The sequence below is a fragment of the Parasteatoda tepidariorum genome, chromosome 4 (assembly GCF_982258835.1).
Source record: "Parasteatoda tepidariorum strain Cologne lab strain chromosome 4, Ptep-v5.0, whole genome shotgun sequence".
Taxonomy (NCBI): Eukaryota; Metazoa; Arthropoda; class Arachnida; order Araneae; family Theridiidae; genus Parasteatoda; species Parasteatoda tepidariorum.
The window spans coordinates 44282615-44305333 of record NC_141758.1 but is presented as its reverse complement, the minus strand read 5'-3'; the positions used below and the strand labels follow the sequence as shown (position 1 = coordinate 44305333).

The following is a 22719-nucleotide window of genomic DNA, read 5'->3' as shown; positions in this document are numbered from 1 at the left end:
AAAAGCGAAAAAAATACTAAAAAATTTTTGAAATAAAAAAAAATTAAGAGAGAGAAGTCAAAGCCAAAATTCCTATTGAAAATAATATTTTAAATTATTGTACAAATGATCATAATATCTATAAATCAATGTTAAATATACCTGAGAGCACCCTTGAGTACAGTGCTCAATTTTTCTCAATAAACCCATGATTCTTTTTTGAAGGGCTGCTCTACCTATAAAAACAAATTAAGGACGTAAGTTTTTTTTGCATAAAAATCAATAAAATCTGAAAGTTACACAAAGTTTTTAAGTAATAAAAAAGAAATTATCACAAAAGCAAAAGATAATATAAAATCACACTACTTTCTATTATAGCACTTTTCATTGCAAATGTTTTGAAATAAAGGGGGGAAAATCCGGTAGATTTTACGAAATATAAATTTCTTAATAACAATTGGATAATATTGCATGGCACAAGGAATTTTATGAGTTTTTATAGCTAGAAGAATTGTATTATCAGAAAGATTTTGAATTTAAATTAACGACAATATTTTCCATTTATATTTGGCATTCAATGATCTTGAATATAAAATGATTTTATTACATATTTTATGCTTTTGAGCTCTTAATTTTGAATAGTAATAGGTATACTTTGTTATAAAAAGTTGTAAGTTTTTTTAAAATTTAATTTAAGGTATGCAGAAAAAAAAATTCTAACAGATTTTAGATCAGTGGGAGAATTTTTTTAAAATTTATAATTTTTTTTTTTTGAAAATTAAAAAAAAAACCTTTAAATTTATTATTATAATCGAGGTTTGCTTGCTAATTTAGTAGTAACATTGTTAAACTACAGAAGCAAGTAATAAATCTGTTTAAATAATAAAAAAAATTCAGAAAATTTCCCAATTCTACGGAATTTTCTGAAACATATAAAAGCCAGAAGATCCGATTAAATCAGAAGATCAGCAGAAACTGGATAAATCATGTAGTTTAAAGGAAACATTCAGAAAAGTTTCCACCAATGTATTTTGAATCATTAAAATTCCAATGCAATTTTAACAAAAATGCACAACATAAAGAAAAATTTTTGTAACAAAGTAATTATCTGCAGCAATGTAATGAAGTTAATTAACCAGCACTAAACTTATATTTGAAACTACACAAATATTTAAATTGGGTGCTTATTAATTTATGTTCAAATTGGAAAAAAAATATAATGTTTCACGCACATAAGCATAAAGGTCTAACATAAAACTAATTTCTTATTTAAGCAAATTTGTTAATTTAAAAGTACTTTTATTCATTATTTGAAGCAAAATAAGTTAACTGTTATCTTGTTAATATTTTGTAAATAAATATTTTTTTTAAAAAAAAAACACATTTTTTTAAAAATAAAATTTCTTTATTGTGGAACAATTACAATGGTGAGTTGGAGTTGATCATAACATTACTATCTGGAATATTTAAACTTTTCTTTATTTTTTCGGAGTTATAAAACTAATTTAGAAGGAAATGTACTGATTAAAATAAATAAATTTTTCATACCAGTAGTTAATATTGTGCTAGCAGCGGATAATTCTTGATAAACATGATAATTAGGAAGCATATAGGTTACAGTCAAATCGTCTTGCCCACATCTGATATCAGCTTCTTCACATAAGAGAGAAAAACATGACATTGATACTAATACTGCATCAATGTCTACACTCCATAAATACATGAAGAAAACAACCTATAAAAATGTAACAACAATAAGAATAGTGATTTCAAAAACAAACTTTTCCAATCTATATTCAAAAATAATATACAGTAATGTCAAATTTTTGCTAGAACAAAATTGTTTATCTAATTAATATATTTTTTAAATAGTATTGATCACTTACAATTATTCAGACTTTTTGTATTTGCAAATAGTTTTTCAAATACCCATGATTGCTTCTAATAAACCAATTCAAACAGCAGATTTTATTTGAACAGCAGATATAATTAAATGCAACTAACAGCTATTTTTGCAATTGCTTATTGAAGTGAGCTTATTTTACTAGTTTCATTTTTTTAATACATAATTTCTGCTTTCTGTAAAGAAAAAAAGCTAAGTTTATTTTTCTAACACTCTAACAACAGTCAGTTGAGATATAATTAATGATGGAAAAATGATAAAAAAGTTTTTTGTAAATAAGTATTGTATACATTGTTTTGTATACTACGTCTCAGTAATATACTAGGCAATTCAGCACAACAGTTGTATACTTGGGGGAGGGGGGAGTTAATGCATATCATAACAATTAAGAACTACTCAGTCACCTGAGTCCGAAAATATCATTGAATGCCTCTAGGAGAGTTTCTCCTTAAAAGACTAGCTGTTCATATGCAAGTAAATGGTATCTTTATTTATAATTCTAAATTATCTTAATTTTATATTTAATTTTCTTAGCAGTTATTGCGGAAAACTACATCTAAATGGGCATAGGAATGCTGATTTATCATAATTTGATTGCTGCAAAATTTGAATGCTGACTTATCATAATTACCATAAGTTTGGCAACTAACTCGTCAAGGTCTCGATGGGATAAATTTTTTGAAAGTGTTAATAAAGTCATTGACTGATCTGTAAAAGCAACAATTTAAAAAAATAGTTCATTTCTTACTTAAAATCTGGATTATGCTTTTTATTTTTTATAAATATTCAATTATTTTTCCATTTTTATTTTTTATATAAACTGCAAGCAAATAAAGAAAAGTTATTGAATGCACATAATCATTTAATGTTAATGAACATTCATCACTTATTAACTTTTCTAGTTAAACCAGAGCAGAAAAAAGTAGCAAGAAAAGAAAGTGTCAAGAAAAAAAAATGCAGCAGTAAAGGAATGTAAATGTGAATAAACTAAAGAATGAAGAATAAAATGAAAAAAATCTTGAAAAGTGTAAGCATTCCAGCTTATGAAATCAACTGCTTTCTAAACTTAAATGAACTCAGAAAAAAAAAATTTGATTCTAAAAAGTCGCCATAATTGTATTTCTAAACATTGTACTCCTTTAAATTCAGAATTGGCCTCGTAGAAAAAACTAAAACAATAGATTAGTTAGGAAAGATAATTTATATTAAAAAATTAAACTCACCTCTAATTTAATGTGAGCCTGTTTGCATATGGCAATGTGACTTCCCAGATTTGCATATTCTTTATGCTTTTGAAGGAAAGCATTGCGGCATTTTAAAATTTCTCTAACCCACTTTAGAATTTCTGTATAATTCATAATTTGATGCTGTATAAGTTTTTGAGATATTGAGAACAGCACCTGGGAGCTGTAATGATAAACATAATGTTTTGTTAAAAAAAGAAACATTCATAAATTCAGAATAAAAATTTAATATTTATTGTCAAATTAAAAAGACAAAAGCAAAAATTAAAATAAAAAAACACTATCTAAATCTGAATTTCAAATACAAATTTATAATTTGCGTTATCAAAAAATTTCATCTTTTTTGCATAATCATAAATAGTGATTTAAGTTTCAATGTTAAGAAAATGTGTGCATTAAAAGAGTTGAAATGTCTCAAAATATAAACTGATACATAGAGAGTTAAGGCTGAATTTGAAACAGCCATAAATTTACAATTATTGTAACTGATATTTAAATTTCCAACCAATTCAAATAAATATAAATAATTTAAATCGACAAATGGAGGTCAGTTTAAAATATTCCCTTTATGATTGTCAGCAAAATTTCACAAAACTAATTAAATAGTGCATTAAAAATGCTTAATCGTTTGGTACACTTGGATATTTGAACCAGCTTCAGGAACTATATGAATAACCTGGCTGACATATGTTAAAGGAATAAAATTGACTGAATGAAAATTTGAATGACAAAATAACTAGACACAGTTTTACAGTAACAAATATAAATGTTATCCTGTATTCGTGATAATAAAATTAAATATTGTTAGAAACTAAGTCTGATGCAGATAAAATGTTTGAAGTATTTAAACAAGTTAGACTGCCAAGTTATGTTGCTCGAATGTATCATGTCGACTAAATTTTATCTAATTTAATTTTAACACTATTTAATGCTATTATTCGATTGATGAATTCAACCTGTATATTTCAGGATAATGTTTGTGACTTCATTCAAAAATCTTAGTAATTACTTTCTATATTTCAGTTTCAATGTTTCAAATAATATGCAAAAGAAATTATCTCAGAAATTTTACTTAGTTATGTATAAGCATAGAATATGATAGGGATTAGACAATATAGTGATAAACAACATTTTTTTAAAAAAAAGGTGAAATTTTTACATTAAACTGTTGCATAATATTGTTTCTAGATATTTTCTTCAGTTAATAACACAATAGAAAAACTTTTTATTGCCTACTTAAAAATCATGCCATTTTCCATCGAAAACATTATTGAAAAATGTTTAAAAAAATGAATGAAAATGTTGCTCATCACTACAATGTACCAAGCCTTTCTTCTTATTCAAATACATGACAGTCTATTATAAGCCAAGACCCCCTCTATGAGCTTTCTCTAACGGATCCAAATGGATGCTATGGTCTCCCAACAATGGGATACCTGCAATTGACGTAGTGTGGGTACATCGATCCTGATTGGTTGTGGAAAAGTGGCATTTATTCAAGTTTAGCAACTGTTCTTTCCATTCAATTTCGAGTAAGCCAAGCCCATCAAGTATCAATTCTCATTCTTACACGATGATTTTCTCACAAAGATTTCAATTCTCTCACTATATATTTCTTACTTATCACAAAGACAGGCATAAAGCGATGTAGAACATAAACTAATTATGCATCAAAGTTGCCAGGTACATGAAACAAAAATATATCATGGTTACCATAAAATAATAAATATAAGTTAAGTAAAAGAAGCAGAGAAGAAAGAATTATATTTCAATAAATTTGATGTGCCATACAGATTGGTATTTAATTAACTTCACATTAATTAACATTCTAACTTACTTGGAGAAATTTAACTCAACTTTAAAACACCATTTTGCTTATAAACAATCAGCTGGCACTGATGTTATAGGTCACACGTGTGGGTATCTGGATCTTCTTCTTGAAGTGCAAGTACACAATTGACCTTTACATACAAAAACTTAACTCATTGACCTTCATATATCTTACGATTATATAAAGGTGGTAATATCTCACCGAATCTTAAATTGAGATTCAAACATAATACTTCAAATAAATTACTTTTTTTGTAGATAGATAAATATTAATAAGTTATTACCTGACATCCCAAAAGGTATTTATAGGAGATTCTGGATTCCACATCTCTATATTTGTGGGATCATGTAAGACCAACAAAGCCTCCATCGCTTCTTGTGCTACGTCTGGCATAGAAGGTTGATGAATCAATGAAACAAGACCATTTATCAGCTCTAAAGTGCTGCTCTGAATTTCATGTCCTGCCTTCCCTTGATTCTAAATAAATACAAATGGTGAAATATTAAAGCAAAGAATGCGAAAGATTATTTCATGTGACAACATGGTCATATGACAAATATATTCTGAAGGAAGATTTAGCATAGTGTTTACTTTCCTAATTGAAAGGTGAATTAAATTTACTTTCCTAAGGTGAACCATCTGAACAAAACATTGTTATCTTTGTTGATTCTCAGGCTGCTATTCAGACCATTTCTGAATATAATTTATACTCCTCTGAACTTGAATTTAAGTGTAAACAACGCATCGACTCTCTTCTTTGTTCTGGAAGAGAGGTGGTCCTCCAGTGGATTCCTGGCCATTGTGATATTTACGGAAATGAACGGGCTGACATGTTGGCTAGAAAGGCTTCAGCATTGCATCCTTCTTCTCATCCAGTTCCCCTGAGAAATGCAAGACGGCTTCTTAAGAGCAAATTCAGGCACAGAACAATATCTGCTCTTAGGGACTTAGCTGATGGAAAGTTCTGGGATAGCCTTCTTGATGACCAGCAGCGCTCTCACCTTTCCCTCCTTCCCAGAGCTGAGGGAGTTGCTTGCCTTAGAATAATTACTGGACATGACTACTTGCAGGCCCACCTATTTAAAATTAACCTGGTCAATTTACCTCTTTGTGTGCTCTGTAACACTTTGCCTATGACTGGGGAGCATCTATTTGATTGCCCCTCTCTTCTTGATATTCATTCCTGTGATGACTTTTGTGCCCTCTAACCTTCTGGAGCTACTTCCGTGTTGTATTGGACTGCAAGACGCCTTATGTTTGAGAAGACGATGGCGGGCGTAATTTTTAAAAAAAAAAAACTTTCCTAATTTGACGTCATTAGTCAAATATTTTTGGGTTTCAAAATTTGTTACCTCTGTTGATGGTTGGGTAGAACAATTAAAGAAAAACAGCTATCAAATAAATTTTTCCTTTTGAGAAAAATTTTCCTTTAGTAAATAACAGAATAATAAATAATAGAAAAAAAATTTAAATAGATAATTCATAAGAAATGATTCATTAAGAATGAATTTTCATAAAAACATACCACACAACTGAATGACATTTGATCAAATGATCTGATTTTTAAGTACAACCGAAATTAAGTTTCTGAGTAACAATATTTCATAAAAGAATTGTGGATTTTACTATCAAAAATTAAGATATTTAAAATTAAAAAGCAAGTGGGCTTCTTTAGAAATAAATGCGATAATTAAAAAATATGCTTCAAAAAATGAAAAATTAATAATAATAAATAGTAACAAATAAATAAAGTAGTTAGAAAAGGAAATGTCTCCATTGCATCACCTCAGATCATTAGTCAAACCAGATGTTAAAAATTTATTTCAATTAAAAAAGTCAGTTTAACTTCCTACATTTAGAAGCAACTAATCTTGTCTAAATAAAACATTATGAGCACAAACATCTGTTTTTAAACTACAAACACTAATGATCCTCTAACAAAGGGTTGTAAATTTGATTTGTATACCATTAGAGTTAGATCGTTTGTTCATAGTATTAAAACAGATAGCATATTTCATAATTTGATTTCATTTATTCTAGCTCAAATTCTTTCAATGTAAAATTTGCAAGGGTCCTGTAATGTATAAAACTCAAATTTTATAAAAAGGGACATTTACGAAAATTAGAGTTCAAAGTTTTTCAAAAGTAATAGAATGATTAGAAACAATTGGTACAAGTTTTCATTGCTATTCAAAGTTCTAAGAAGCAGAGAAAAAAATTTCAAATTTCCAAAAACGCAGAATTTCATTTATTATGCATATTTTTATGCAAAGAGAAGTGTAGATATTTGTACACATTTGCTTTTGTTACATTTGCTTGTTATTTACATTGCTCTTTAACTCAGTAGTATATGCACCTACTTTTAAGATAATAGTTCAAAACATAGTAGATAGCAATCTAAATAAAATCCTCAAAGGATTTTTTGCATTAGGCTATAGAAATGTTTTTACAGTCTTCAGCGTAAATGCAAAAAAATTTCTTATTTATACATAAAAAGAACCATTCATAAGAGAAAATAATAATAAAAACACATTTTTTGTTAGTTTTATAAGTTTTTGTACATAATAAAACATATGGATTAGTTTTTAAAAAATTTATATAAATATTTTAAAAAAACAGTTGTTGAAACTAGTCGGATACCTTAAAGCACAAAAACTCAAAATGTTGCAACTGGATAAAATCACAGTAAGCTGCATGTGAACATATTAAATCATTCACAAAAACACGTGACTTATCAAAAGAACAGATGCATTTCCGGAGTAAATTCCTTAATAGTTCTATATATAATATATTCTTCTGGCAAAGGGGAGGGTCCAAGTCTTTTCTCAAGGATGACAGGCTTTGGATGATTTATAGTAAATGCTGTAGGAAGGAAAACTTGCTTTTTTTTCTTCCTTTTTCTCAGACCATCTCAGGAATGATTTTTACCATAACGACAATTATACAAAAAATTTAAATAATCTAACTTAAACTCATCTATAAATTTTTAATATTAAATACAATAAAAAAATTTAATTATTTAGCAATTTCATTTAAACAAGTTTGAAATATCCAATTTTGACTCTATTTGAAATATAAAACTATAATGAGGCTAGATAAACTCACATTTAACATAAGAACTGGATCAGCATGAATAAGTCTAACCATCCAAAGTAAAAGATTTTTGTAGCTTAGAGATTCCTCTCCTTTCTCTTTAAATTTCAGAGTACTAACTTTTTCTTTCAATGTCAAGCTCTGAAAAACATAATTAAAAAAAAGTAAGAATTTTTGTTTTGTTTTTCAATGACAGTTAAAAAAAAGAAATGTTACATTTATTCCTACAAAAATTTAAGCTCATGAAAAAATAATGCTTACAAATAAAATGAATAAGAACATTTAGAAATCATAACTCATAATCTATCAAAACTGTGCTGATATTAATTATAATTATAAATTAATACAGTAGGGAACTGATTATCCGGAACAATCGGGACCATCGCTATTCCGGATAACTGATTTTTCCGGTTTTCTGAATCGCTACAAAAAGTCGTTTTTTTATTGTTAAACCCAACTTAAATCAAATATTTGGAAATAATCTTAAAAAGAAAAAATGATGAAGTAATACACTAATGATTATTTCCAAAAGGATGGTAAGGTAAACATCTTTCAAAAAAGAAAAAAAAATCCTAAAAAAATCTTATGAGGAAAAAAAACGTTTTTAAAAAAAAAAAAAAAAAAATGGTGGTAAAATTTATTGAATTTCGTTCCGTTTTTTTTTTTTTTTTTGGTTTTCAGGTTTTCTGATTTCCGGATAATGGGTTCTGTACTGTATTAGCATTATTGTTCACAGATAAAGATTTTCAGATTGAGATTGCACAGTTGTCAATTTTATGAATTTGACATTAAACAATGGGATTTTAGACTGCATTGCTTAATAATAAATATTTTTAAAAAATTATAAGATGCAATTTAGCACATTTAATATATAGATCAACAGTACATATAATATATATACATAATATATAATACAGATCTTCTAAAAGACTTAATATTTTGTTAAAAAAGATGAAAAAAGGAAAGTTTTCGTTTTCTGTTTCTAAAAAAGATTTCCTTAGTAAAAAGAACTTCGAATAAAAACACAGGTTTAAAAATAAGTTAATGCCCATAAAGTATTCAAATGGGATCAAGAGGTTGCAGAAATATGAATCCCATAGATCTTAAGCTCTGGCATCTTTATATATACATATTTATTAAAACAAAATTGTTAATAAAAATTATTTAAAATATCAGTTAATAGTTAAAAATTTTAGTGTTTTCAGAAGAATCCAGGAAAATGGTATTTGGCATAGAAGATGCAACACTGAATTATACAAAATGTTCAAACTGACCAATTCTGTTTTTTTACATAAATTAAGTCACCTCCATTAAGTTTGGCATGTTATCTGTATGAACTATGGTAACATATTTGAAGAAATTTTCTCAGCTAGATCAATTAGCACAAGAAGAGGAAGATATGATGAAAAGATGCAATAAAATTATTAATGAACCTCTAAATTAGTAGCCCTTGGCCTACCCTGGAATGATGATGAAAATATCAGTTATGTTATCTTAAAAGGAAACTGTTGATTAGATGCAGCTGATAAAAAAATACTGACTCTTCAAAACTCTCTAGACTTCACAAATAATTCTTAAAAGTTTTACCAACATCTATAACAATAAATATTACAAATTATTTGCAGAATGCAGTTAAACTAGGCGAGCTTTGAAATTGATAATGGCTTGGCTTGTATTTAATGATAAAAAATCTATTAAAGTTTTTTTCATTTTTATTCAAATCATTTTTAATATCTTCATCTAAGTTCCCCCCCCCTTTATTTGCATTTTTAATCCAAAAACCATTTCAAAATTTTTTTAAAAACTTCGTGGGATTGTTAAAAGAAAATTGATTCGCAAAACTATTTATGTAAATTTATTACAAAGAAAACAGTTTATGTTGTAAAGAAGAACAAAAATTATAGGTGAAGCAATTGGAAGTTTTGAAAAAGTATCAGCAAGCATCTTTAATACAAACAAGAAAGGAAAAAAATAAAAAAGTACTTTTTAAGTCTAAATAAGTACATAAGTACAGTTTTAAACTTCTACAGAAACTAATCAAGGCAAAATATATCAAGGTAGCATATATTTTTTTCTTATAAACCGTACAGATTCCAGCTCTTGTATGATTGGGATCAGTGAAAAATGAAGGAAAAGTTTCACAAATTTTATTTTAGCGATTCTTTCAACTCTATAATATTTATTCCTCAACAAAAGTAATTAATTCTAATGATCGATACAGAAAAAATAAAAATAAATATGTTGAAGAAATATATATGATAGAAATCGTTTTCTTGACAGTTTTAATTTTTTTTAAATTTACTAAAAATGAAAATTAGATACGATTATGTTACTCTACAGGTAATAAAGTAGTAGATGCATAAAAAATTACTGTTTTGAATGAAAACAATTCATCAATGTTTAAAGTCAAAACATATTCACATATTTTTAAGCAATGAATGGCAATAGGCAATGATGACATTATAATTTTTTTTCAAAGCTGCGTCACCAAGAGAAAAAAATAAATTCACAGTTTAAGTGCCTTACACTTGAAGCGATGATTTTAAACTATATATATATATTATCTTGCCGTGAAAAATTATCTGAGCTTAAGAACAGACAAATAACTTAAATATTTTTTAAGTTATTAAATTTTTTTAAAAATAGCCAATTTGGCGACCTATAACAATATCTGATAGTCAAATTTATAAAAATACTCAGGGATACAAATTTTTAAAACTCAATATAATTTAATAATGACAAACCTCCTGACAAAGAAATCTCATATTTTCAATTTTTTCAATAACATTTCATGTACCACTATAAAAACTCAGCTATGCCACACTGTGGTGGCATTCTTTGTAGCTTGACCTTCCATGCTCAACACATTCAAACATTTTATAGTAGGAATAAAAATGGACTTTCATTAAGATTGTAAGGGATCAATATCATCTAGATCAGTGGTTCTCAAAAAGTGTTCCACAGAATCATAAAGTTCCGTGGAAAGATCACATGGGTTCTGTCAGTTAGGACTTTTTATTAACCATTGGTGATTTTTTAAACCTGTAATATGTTTGTATTTAACCAATAATTAAGTAAGTAAAATGATAATAAAAATTTAAAATTTTTATAAATAAAAAAATATTTTTTCCAATAACAATATCTATACATAATAATAAAAGCGGCTGTGTGTGTGTGTGTGTGTGTCTGTAATCACAATATATCGCCCCAGAAGCCTCGCCCAGGCACGAAACTCGGCACATAATTGTGTTTTGACATAATGAAGAAGTATTTTTTTTCTTTTTTAAAAATTTGGATTAGTTATTTAGTTATCAGTCATTTTGTAAGTCTATGCTTTTCGTCTGCTTTTTCGTCTTCAAAGAGCCATATTCAAAAAACTATTAAAAAATGCATATACTTTCCCCACTCTTATAAATGTATGCTAATGCGAACCTTACAATTGAAATATTAATTTTCGACAACTTAAACCAATGATATACGAAGGAATTAATAATTTAATTGTAAAGTTCGCATTAGTTTACATTTATTAAAGTGGAGAAAAGTTTAACTTTTGTATTAAAAATGTGGCAACATATTCGATACGTAAATAGAACGCTTCGCTTTGATATATTTGTCGCTGTTCATAATTGTTATAATAAGTTTTTCTTCTTCTTTCCACGCTCTATTTTTTTTTTCTTAAGCGAAGACGATAATTTTTGTAGCGATATTGTAGTACTTTGTACAACTAAAAATTCTTTTCACAACACTTTAAAAATATTTACTTTATTTTCTTTATATATACAGAGAACAGTCGGCAAAGAATTCGATTAGGTTGAAAAACATTTTGCTAAAAAGGAACGAATTCCAAAAGAAAAAATAAGCAACTTAAAGAATAAAAATGCTGATGCCAGCCAATTTTTTGAAAGTTAACTTAGAAATAACAAACCAAACGATGTTAACAAAATGACGTAGAAAGCGCAACTAGATCAAAATTACACAAACACAACTAGATCAAATTATAATACCTGAGTGCTTGACGTAACAGATATAGAAATAGAATTTGATACCATAAAAAATTATATAGAAATAGAAATTGATACCATAAAAAATTTATCCGTTTTCGTGTTCTTTTCATGTATTTAGCATTTTAGTTTTTTTTTTCTTAAGCGTTGTAGCTATATAATTTCAAACATCCTCAAGAGCTATAACACATCTGCAGCAGAACTGGATATGAAGACAAAATTGCAGGACAGGAACACTTTAATTGTCCACTAATTTTCAGATTTCCTGCTACGTTTAAAAAAACTTTATTTGTGAAAACCTTCAGCGTGGCGGACAGCTGGCCGCCTTAGGCGGCTAGTATTAAATAATTTACTAAAAGGAACAATACATTTACAAATGTTTGCAATAGTCTTTCTCATCAAATGTTATAATTCTAAATAAAACAACCAAATTTAAGAAGATTTTTCTCTGATAACCATTGTCACAGTTTATTCTTTTCTACACAGTTCTTTTTCAAAAACCATAATTCATATTTTTTGATTAATTGAGTTTGATTAATGCATTTGTTTAAAAGTCACTGCAGACTTGCAAAATTCAACTGCCTAATATAAAACCTTATTTTTAGACTGTTGTAGAAGAAACAAAGAAAATTTTTTATTCTTTACAAATAATAATAATAATAATAATTGGGACCAGCTGATCTACATTATCATTATAGTCTTTTGAGACATTACAACCAGCGATCTGAAGAAACAAAATTTACCCCACTCATTTTTTTTCTTGCTATATTGTTTGCAGTGTTACATTATCAACTAAAAATTTTTATTGCACTTATAATTTTTCTACGTTTGAGAGGCTTATGATCTACAACCTCTTCGTAAATCTTTTGACGGTTTCTACTTAAGAGTCTACTAATTTGAATACCTTGTTTTAGTTATTAATTAGGAAAATTAGAAAAAATAATGTAGAACAACCACGCCAGTAAAATAAAATGTTTAAAAAAATAGAGAGAGATACATAATTAAATTTGTATGCATAAAATAAAAAATTATACAAATGTTTACACACTGACCTGACATAACTGAAATCACAAATGAGTGCATGAAAATAAAATTTGGTGCATTTGTTTAAAAAAATAAACAAATAAAGAAAAAAAGACATCAGAATGGAAGAAATATTATTTTGCATGTGATTTATTTAAAAAAAAAGAAGAAAGAAATATTATTAAAGCTTTACATTTTTTAAGTTGTTAACACTCAAATTAAAAACATTTTTACCCAACAAGTTGAAGAAAATTTATTTTTACAGGGTTGCCACAGAAAAAAATGAACAAAATAGTTGGTTCTAGTAGCCTAAAGCATGAAAATAGTAGCCGAAAACTAGGAAAATAGTTGTCTAAATAAGAACAAAAATTCAACAAAAATATAACAAAAATTTTGTTAATAACTTAATTGTCATATACCATGATCCATTTAGTCAAGTTGGTGGCAAATATGATAATTTTCATTTTTATATAAACGTTATGCTCTAGTACTATTCTCAATTTTTCTTTATTTTTTAAAAAAGCATGCAGAATTTTGTAGCCATTGAAAAGACGATAGAGAAATGAAATAGACTTACAATGGAATCTGTGCAGATTGAACGAATTAAAAAGTGAAGACTCAAATTTGCAATTCAACATTTTCAACTTTTTTATTTTTTAAGGAAAAAAAAAAGCTCAGTGAGTTCAGAAACTATCGCGGGACGCAGGTTTTCCACCCAAGTCATGCTAAAAAAACATCGCTAGGAGTACAGAAAAGTCTCCCAATAGTCTCCTTTTCCTGAAAATAGTTGCTTTTTTAGCCTTTTCAGGCAAAAAAAATGCTGCTATAGTAAAGTGACCACATTGTCATTGAGACAAAGCGGGACAAATGGGATGAAATGAGAATTACAATGAATTCGCGATAACTCGAATCTGATAGGACTGACGAAAAACTTCGACACATCGGAAGTTCGACTTACCGTTAGTTTCGGTTTTGGACTTTCAAAATATTGTCGGATTATTTAATTAATGCTTATTAATTACAAATCTTCTAAATGTTTACAATATTTAAGATCATTTTTCTGACAAGCCATTTACGATAAAACTGTTTGAAGCACTTTATGATACCCTAGTCCATCGGCTGCAACTTTGCTGTTGTGGGTGGCGGGAGAAATTGCAAGTTTACTGCTTTCAAATTAGGTAGATCACTATGCGCTGTGCATTTATCCATAAAGAGTATCAGTTTTCTTTTCTTAGCGAAGAATTTCCGATCCAATTTTCTTACATAGTCTTCAAATAATACTGATGTCATCCGAAACTTTTTGTTAGACTTGTAATCCAAAGGATACGTTTTTACATTCTTGAAACATCGGGGATTTCGATATTTTGCGATAGCAAGTAAGGGCAATTTCTCTGTCCCAGGCGTATTTCCTCCAACTAGGAGAGTCAAACGTTCCTTGCTCATTTTACCCCCTGAGCAGTTTTCATCCTTAAACATCTTATTTGGATTATTTGGAAGACATTTAAAAAATGAACCCATTTCATCAATATTGAAAACATCATTTTAACTGTATCCTTGAAGTAAATTAGGTAACGTTTCATTTAACCACTGTTCACATACTTCAAGAGGGACAGCTTTAGCTTCTCAATGAAGAGTGCGAAAGACATTGTGTGTGTTGCAAAGGAAGGGACAAGATATCAGCTCCTAGTTTTTTTTTCTTGCTTCAAAAGATCAAAAAAAAAATCGAGTTAAAGGGAGTAAAATTCGAGTAATCGAGAATAATTAACATGAAATTGAAGATAAAAGGGTCGGGACTTCATAAAAAAATCGAGTTATAGTAATATTCGAGTTATCGTACTTCGAGTTATAGCGAATTGACTGTATATTGTATACATTCATCAAAAATGCATTTATTATTGCCAACTATAAATATATTTGTAAATAATAATAATTTGAGCATCATGATTTTTAATAAAATAAAACTTTTTATTTAAAAGAAACTATGATTTTCTTTCGCGGTCATATTTTTGATCTGAGTGAATACTTTGCAATAGATTCGGATCATTTATTAAAATGTCGTGAAATATTTCACATGAATTGGTCAAATTACATTTTACACTTAATATAGATTTTAAAGTTTTAAGGTTCAACTGTGTTTTTTCAGTTGTCCATATTTTATTGATACTAGAAAAAACACGTTCTGTTGCTGCATTTGTTTCTGGAAGGGAGAGCGCAAATTCTACAATTTTCAAAATATTTTGATGTGGAATATTATTCTGTTTAAAATGAAGGAATAACTCCGTCCATTTTTTGTCTGTTCCCACAATTGCAGACAACCTACATTTAATTTTTTCATCTGTAAAATATCTTTTTACCAATGACACCTCATCAGAAAGATCATTTTCGTAAATATTATTTTTCGGAAACTGGTTACTAATATATTCAAAAGATTTTTCCTCATATTCCCATAAAATCTCCTTTCTCCGCACTTTTACAATTTTCATTGGGTGTCACCCAATGAAAATTTTTAATATCTTTGAATTGAACTGTCTATTCTTCAAGATATTCCAAGCAGTTATTATAAAATTTTTTGACATGTTTCAGAAAATCAAGTCGTATAATGACACCATGTTCTGACAACCTAGTGATGTCTTTTCGAACAATTAAAAGAATGTAATTGTTATCAATTCCTTCTCGTAGTTTTGTTTTTAAATTATTGATTTAATTTGACACTTCCGTAATTGAAATTTTGTCCCCTTCAATAATTTTCACAGCTTTGTAAAATAATGTAGATTGGTTGTGGATGAACTGAAGCCAAATTTGTGATGTGTCATTTTCAAAAAAGAGCTGCATAATTCTTGGGAATTTAGCTTGTGATAAAAAGTATCATTTTAATGGTTCGCATATTTTTAAAATATTTTCTACACCTGGTAAAAGAGCTAGCCATCGTGTTTTGCTGTAACCAAGAATTCTTTTATATTCAATTTCTGCGCTTTCACACAAATCCTTCAAACTTTCAACACGCACAGTATATATATAAAAATATGAATAAATTTTTGCAAACAGTATTTTCAACATCAACCGGAAGTAAGTCAGATGCTGTTTGAATAGTATTACGTAGAATGTGTGCTGCACAACCTACTCCAATAATTTTTTGGTTCATACGTTCGTTAAGTTTCGTAAAAACGTTATTGATGACTTTTCTTGCTTTTTCACCAAAATTTGCGTTTGTGTTATCCGCTCGATAGCAATAATTTTATTCTTCAAATTATTATTTTTTTTAAATAGTGCTTATTGAATCGAAAATTGTTCGTGAAGTTTCACCCGGCAATGAAACAAAATCTAATATTCTAATTCTAATTCCTGTTTCTGGATCAAAAAATCTAACAACTGTGGGAAATAATTTTTAATCTTTGTGGTTGGAAGCATCGGAATATATGGATATAAATGCTAATTTTTCTAATTCTTTCTGTAATTGCTAACACGAATATGGTGAAAAAACATTTGAAATAATTACTTCTGTTTTTGTCCTTGCACATGCAAATTTTTTGTCGTATTATGTTTTGATGACCATTATCCATTAATCTGATCCATTAATCTGAAACTTTGGTTTATGGTGTGTAAAGCAAATAGCCCTTTTGCTAATGCTAGCTGTTTTTCTGTGTTGCACTGCGAAAAAACTGTTCCATTTTAGACGAGGAAGCGGCATTATTTAAAAATCTTTTGTGCCTCTTTGTAGCTCGATGTTAAGTAATATCGTTTTTTCCACCATCTTATGAGACCGAAAATTCAGCATTCCATTTCTGAAAATTCACCTCTACCTTCGTTAATCAAATTAAGAGTCAAACCGAACATCAAATTGAAAACAACAAACCACACTGTCTAACGGCAGTCCGCACTAACTGCACTTATCTGAATTAAGCCGAGACGTAACGACAGTGATGAAACACCACCGAGTAAATCTAACTCGGTACATTGCCTAATTTAGTTTACTCTGCATGCATTTTATTTGTTTTTTTTAATGCATTTTTTAGTTCTTTATATTCACCATAATGCTTAATAAATAACAGGCAATATATTTTTACAGTACATTTAAAATAAGAAATACAGATATTTTCTGAAAAGCGGGACATTTTTAAAAATCGGTGGGACGCGGGACAGTCCCCCAAAAAGCGGGACTGTCCCGCCAAAATCGGGACATATGGTCACTTTATGCTATAGTCATCTCATGCCAAAAATAGTTGCATTTTAGTCGCCTGCGGCAACCCTGTTTTTATCATTTAACATGAAATTGAGAGATTCTGTGAAGATATTACTATTCATTAAATGCTCACAAAAGGCAAGTGTGGATACGGATCTAATGTGGACAGCTAGAATAATTTTGGTGTTTATCACAGTTACAGTTTCAATAGAACTATAATGTATGATAGTTAAATTTGGATGAAAGTTAAAATGGATAATTAAATAAAGTATGATAGTTATCCACAAGCAGAGTAATTAATGCATGAAGATTTTTCTAAATATATATTAAAAAATTTTGAAGTCAAATGCTTCTATGGAGTAAAAAATTGAAGTAAACAAGCTAACATAAAATATTTTGACCATAAAGGAACTTTTAAAGAATAGAAAATGCCTTATTATTATTATTATTGAGAGCTTTACTATGTATTTTAATATTATCTTGGGTTTAGTGTCATCGCCAGAGTACATTAAAAATTTATAATGGTTGGCTAATAGTTAAATCTCTACGAATAATGGTAATCCATAACAGCGGTTTGTAAGAAACATCAAATCTTAACTATTTCACTAGATATTATCAAATAACATTAAACTTAACTAAAATAAAATTCACATTGCTTTTAAGAATAAAAAATATAAAATAAAATAGTAAAAACATAAACAAATAGAAAATTATAATTTAATAAAATAAAGAAAACCACAACAATACCTGAATCATGCGCAAAGGAGCATGACTGATACATCCTTGAGTCACTTTAGTCAATGTATCAGTAAACATATTACGCAGCTCATGAGCTTTGCTGTACACAATATCGATTTGCGGCCACCAGGGAAGCCTAGGTTGAGTAATTATTCGATATAAAGAACATACCAGGACAAAGTGGTATGTGGAAGGAGAGTTTAAGTTGAGACAAACTTTTAAGGCTTCATTATTATGTGGATTAATACGAAAGCACGAAACAAAACAATCTATCATTAGATCAACATCTTGACTAATTGTAGCTTGACTGCGACAAAAAGGTTTGCCGGGATTAAAAAGCAAAAGCTGAAAAAGAAAAGAATTTTTTTATTTATTTATAAATGTAGCTTAAAATGGAAGTCAGCACTTTTTATTAAGAAAATGATAGATGATAATTCAGTAATATATATTACACAACACAATTTATAAAATACACAACTATGACTTTTATTTTATTGTTGAAACTTCTTACACTCTATTTTACAGAAGAACTCACAATAGAACTTGATTTATGCTAATAAAAAAACCAGATAATTTAAATCATTGTTTAAGATTATTGTTGAGAAAGTAAAAAAAGTAGCATTTAGTGAGAGATTCCTAAATAATGCGATTATGAATCACAACACATTGTCTTAAAAACTGCAATAAATAATTTAATAAGAATTTTTCTCCACAAATCAGCCTAACTCCATTACTTCATAGAATTTATGCCTGCTAATACTTTAATTTTACTTTTTTGATTCTTTTAATTCCTGTTACATTTATAAACACAGTTTTTCACAATGATGGATACCTTAAACTCCATTTCTGCCAAATATATTAATTCATCAATGATGATTTATTAATTTTATTTACTAAAAAGATTTTTCCAAATTGGTGAAATATTATTACAAGTACTGCTGAATGCTTAGTTACAGATACACTTCTGCCTAAAATATCAAAAACAATCAGAAGTTAATTTCGATTGCATGATACATATGCTAAAAACTAACAATTATCTAGATCAGTGATTCCCAACCTTTCGTGGACCATCGCCCCCCTCTTGGGGTTGGCTGACACATATCGCCCCTTTCTCTTTTAGCTCAAAAAACCATTCATTATTGCTTGTGAGCAACCAAACACTGAAAATATGCTAAGTTATTTGATTTTAATTTAAATTGTAATGCAAATAAGGAGGCACATTTATCCTGTCATTTTTATTAATTAAAAAAAATTTTGCATCCTTTTTTTTCAAACAAAAATTATATTTAAAACGGAATAATCAAAACAAAAGTACATTTTTTTAAATCCATATTTTAATGTAATCAAGAAAAAGTTAAAACGTTAACAACTAAAATTTGAGAAAAAAAATGAAGAGTGAAAAAGTACATTTTTACCACTTCAATGACTGCCCTGTGCTTGGTGTATTTCAAGTTAAAGCTTGAATGTCAGGTTTTATGCTCGTCAGATTTAAACGCGGGTCTCCTTTGAAGCAAATGTCCAACCTATCTCTTTGCTTTGTGAGCAGCTGGATGACAGAACTAAATCCTCTCTCCACTAAATATGTTGACGGGAATGAGATGAAAAGCGGCTCAGTTTATTTCCACAATTGTGGATAAGTGTCCATAAGCTTTACCTAAGCTAACTTGTAACCGTATTTTTTAAAGACGACTTTAGTCTTTCTTCAAATCTAAAAACTCAGTCTACAAGAAAGAAGTGAGCTTATCCACAACTTCAAAAGAGAAAGGATCGAAAATCCAATCCGGAATTTCTAATTTCATCAAATCTTTAAATCTTGATTCCATAACTGATCAAGGTGATCAGTAAAAATTAAGATTTTATTTTCGAGAATCTCGAAATCTGCCATTGAACACTTTTCAAGAGTTGGAAATTGCATTAGCTCTTTGCTACCAATGTTTGACTTGTAGATATCAAACTTGGCGATGAATGAAGATATGATTCCCTTAGCCTTGATAATGTTCATTTTATTTCCTTGAAGTTTTACGTTGATTTCCTTCATTTTTTTTCAGAACTATCAATGAGGTACGCAGTTTCCAACTTGCGTTGCTTCAAATTCTCACTTAAAACAGGATCAGTGGTGTCGAGAAACTCAGTAACCGAATCCAGCAATTCGAAGAAACGACTCAGTTTCCTTTTGAAAGCTATTTCATAGCTGTATGTAGGAGCAGGAATTTGAAATCTTCATCATTTTCATGGCTAAGTTCTCGGAACAAAAGGTTATCAAGAAAATTAGCTTTTATTTTATTGATGCCAGAAATAACCAATTTTTCGCAGCCTAAAGTTGACAATGAATGACATAATGAATGGTGAGATAACTTCCGGTACTTCTTTTTTAAGGTGACCCAGAAACCCAGTATGACAACCAGACATGGTTGGAGCACCATCTGTTGCACAAGCACTTACATTTGTAAGGGGAATTTCTTTTTCCTCAAAATAATCTTTGACCAATTTAAAAATCGACCACCCTTTTGTATCTGTGTTCAAAGTTCTTGTAAACAACATTTCCTCGTTAATCTCTTTACCCTCATTTATGAATCTCACGTAAGCTAAAACAGCTTTGTTATCTATCACAGTCATCATCTATCACTGGCATCACAGTATTCATCAATCTGCAACGCAAATGTACCTTCTTTCAAAAATTTGATGAGTTTTGATTCAACGTCGGCGGCCATTTCATTAATACGCCTGGAAACAGCATTATTGCTCAGAGGAACAGAGTGACCGCCTGCGATACCAAAATTTTATGACGAAAACGATCCTGGATTTTTTTTAAATTTTCAACTATCATAATTCTTTGCCTACACCAGAACCACAAGTTTCATATATATTTTCAATTTCAATCTCAAATAGCTTTTATTATTAATACTATTAGCAATTTTTATCTTTTGAATACTCGTCGCCCCCCTAAGGAATATCGCCCCCCCTTGAGAAGCTCTATCGACCCCTTTAGGGCGATCGCCCCCCCGGTTGGGAACCACTGATCTAGATGTTGTTAAATAGCACATGATATGATATTCATTGGCTAAATATAGCACTAAACCTGAATTATAAATGATAGTATACAGAATAAGGAAGTGGATAAAGCAATGCTATAAAATAAGAAAAATAATAAAAATTTGAAGAAAAAAAAAAAAAAAACGACGTAAGATGATCTGAACAACTCAATGTCTATATTTACCTAAAATAGGCAAACATCCAGAGAGGAATGGTTTTGAAGGATAATGAATTCAATGCAAATGATTTATGAAGAGTTATAAACTTACTTTTAAATCAGTGATCACATTTTGCACTAGGGAAAACACCACATTGTTGCTATCCAAAATATTTATATAAGTTGATATTTTACACAATCGGACAGATGTTACAGCTGCAGCTTCACTTAACTGTTTGCTTGAAGAATGGGGGACTAAAGCTTTTTTAACGCTATCCACAAATTGGCGCTGAAAATAACACAAAGGAACTTGAGAGCATTTTACAAAACGAAAATTATATACATACAATTCAATTTAGATCAGTAATTATGAAAATTCAATTATCCTAAAATATTTAATCATAAATAGTATTAACTAAATTATTTAAATTTTATAAAAATATAAAAAGTTATAACAAATTTTACAACTGTTTCATTATTATAAAAATATCTCATTCATTCATTAATGTAAGATGAACAATTAACAGTAAGATGTTTAGTTTAAAATACTAATTGCAATAAATTTGCACTCAAAACTGTATCTTAAAAAATACAAAGTAGTAAATATATGAAAAAATAAGTTAGCAATTTAAGCATTCATACAATCTTTTTTTAAATATTAGAATAGAAATAAAAAAAACAACAACAAATAACTAAATTACTTTTCTGTAATGTTTAGGAGAAAATGGAGCACCAGCATCAGCATTTACAATTTCTTCAAGAATTTTCTATAAAAATATTCAAAGATTATGGAAAGATAAAAATTAACAAATATACCAAAATAAAGCTTGTAAAAAAATAAATAACTTACGGCACATAATACAAGCAACATCATTTGTAAAGGCCAAGTGGCCATTCTCTTTTTATTATTATTTTCAGCAAAATTGTCTAACAGGTCAAATAAGCGATCACAGCAATCTGTAAAATGAACACTGAAGAATCACATAACGTTATTAAATTTTTAGAGGAAAGGTCACATATTTGGATAGACCTATTCAGAGCGTGATTTTGTAGACTAACAAGTATGATATTGTTAGTTAAAAAAAAAAAACAAATTGATAGTTAAAGAAAAGAGCAATAGCAAAAATTGCTAGTATTTACTGATGATTTGGATTTTCTATCGTTTTCCCGTCTTTTTTTCACATGATTTCTCAAAATTCTAATATTTTTGATATGATGTTAGTAGGATACTCCAATTACTTAGAGTAATCACTCCTAATTAACAACAATTCCACCAATCATCCTCATCGCTTTCTTATAATTGTTTCGATACTTAATAAACTTTTTTTGGTCACGTGATTTTTCGAGCTTCAGTATTTTTAATATTGCAACACCCGAAGTTCAAATTTGAGTTATCACTTTAAGTTGTGCATGATTCACAGGTATTCCGTCTTTAATTTACATCCATTTCTAATTGCTTTTTTTTGGAAGTTATTTTAGCTATTTTTTGCTTTTACAGAATTTTGATATGGTCATTCAAATTCTGATATTCTAAATA

General features: G+C 28.6%; 1 protein-coding gene across 4 annotated transcripts in view; it reads right to left on the bottom strand.

Annotated features, from left to right (window-relative positions):
• Positions 1-22719, bottom strand: part of Nf1 (neurofibromin 1) — a 102228-nt gene that overhangs the window by 61553 nt on the left and 17956 nt on the right. For all 4 annotated transcript variants that reach the window (XM_016054481.3, XM_016054483.3, XM_016054484.3 and 1 more), the window contains exons 9-17: positions 22033-22139; positions 21884-21949; positions 21295-21471; positions 18002-18337; positions 8063-8191; positions 5241-5434; positions 3106-3289; positions 1528-1714; positions 142-215 (exon numbers count right to left, since the gene is read on the bottom strand). In XM_016054481.3, the coding sequence (XP_015909967.2) occupies positions 142-215; positions 1528-1714; positions 3106-3289; positions 5241-5434; positions 8063-8191; positions 18002-18337; positions 21295-21471; positions 21884-21949; positions 22033-22139 (1454 nt within the window). The remainder of the gene's footprint in view (positions 1-141; positions 216-1527; positions 1715-3105; positions 3290-5240; positions 5435-8062; positions 8192-18001; positions 18338-21294; positions 21472-21883; positions 21950-22032; positions 22140-22719) is intronic.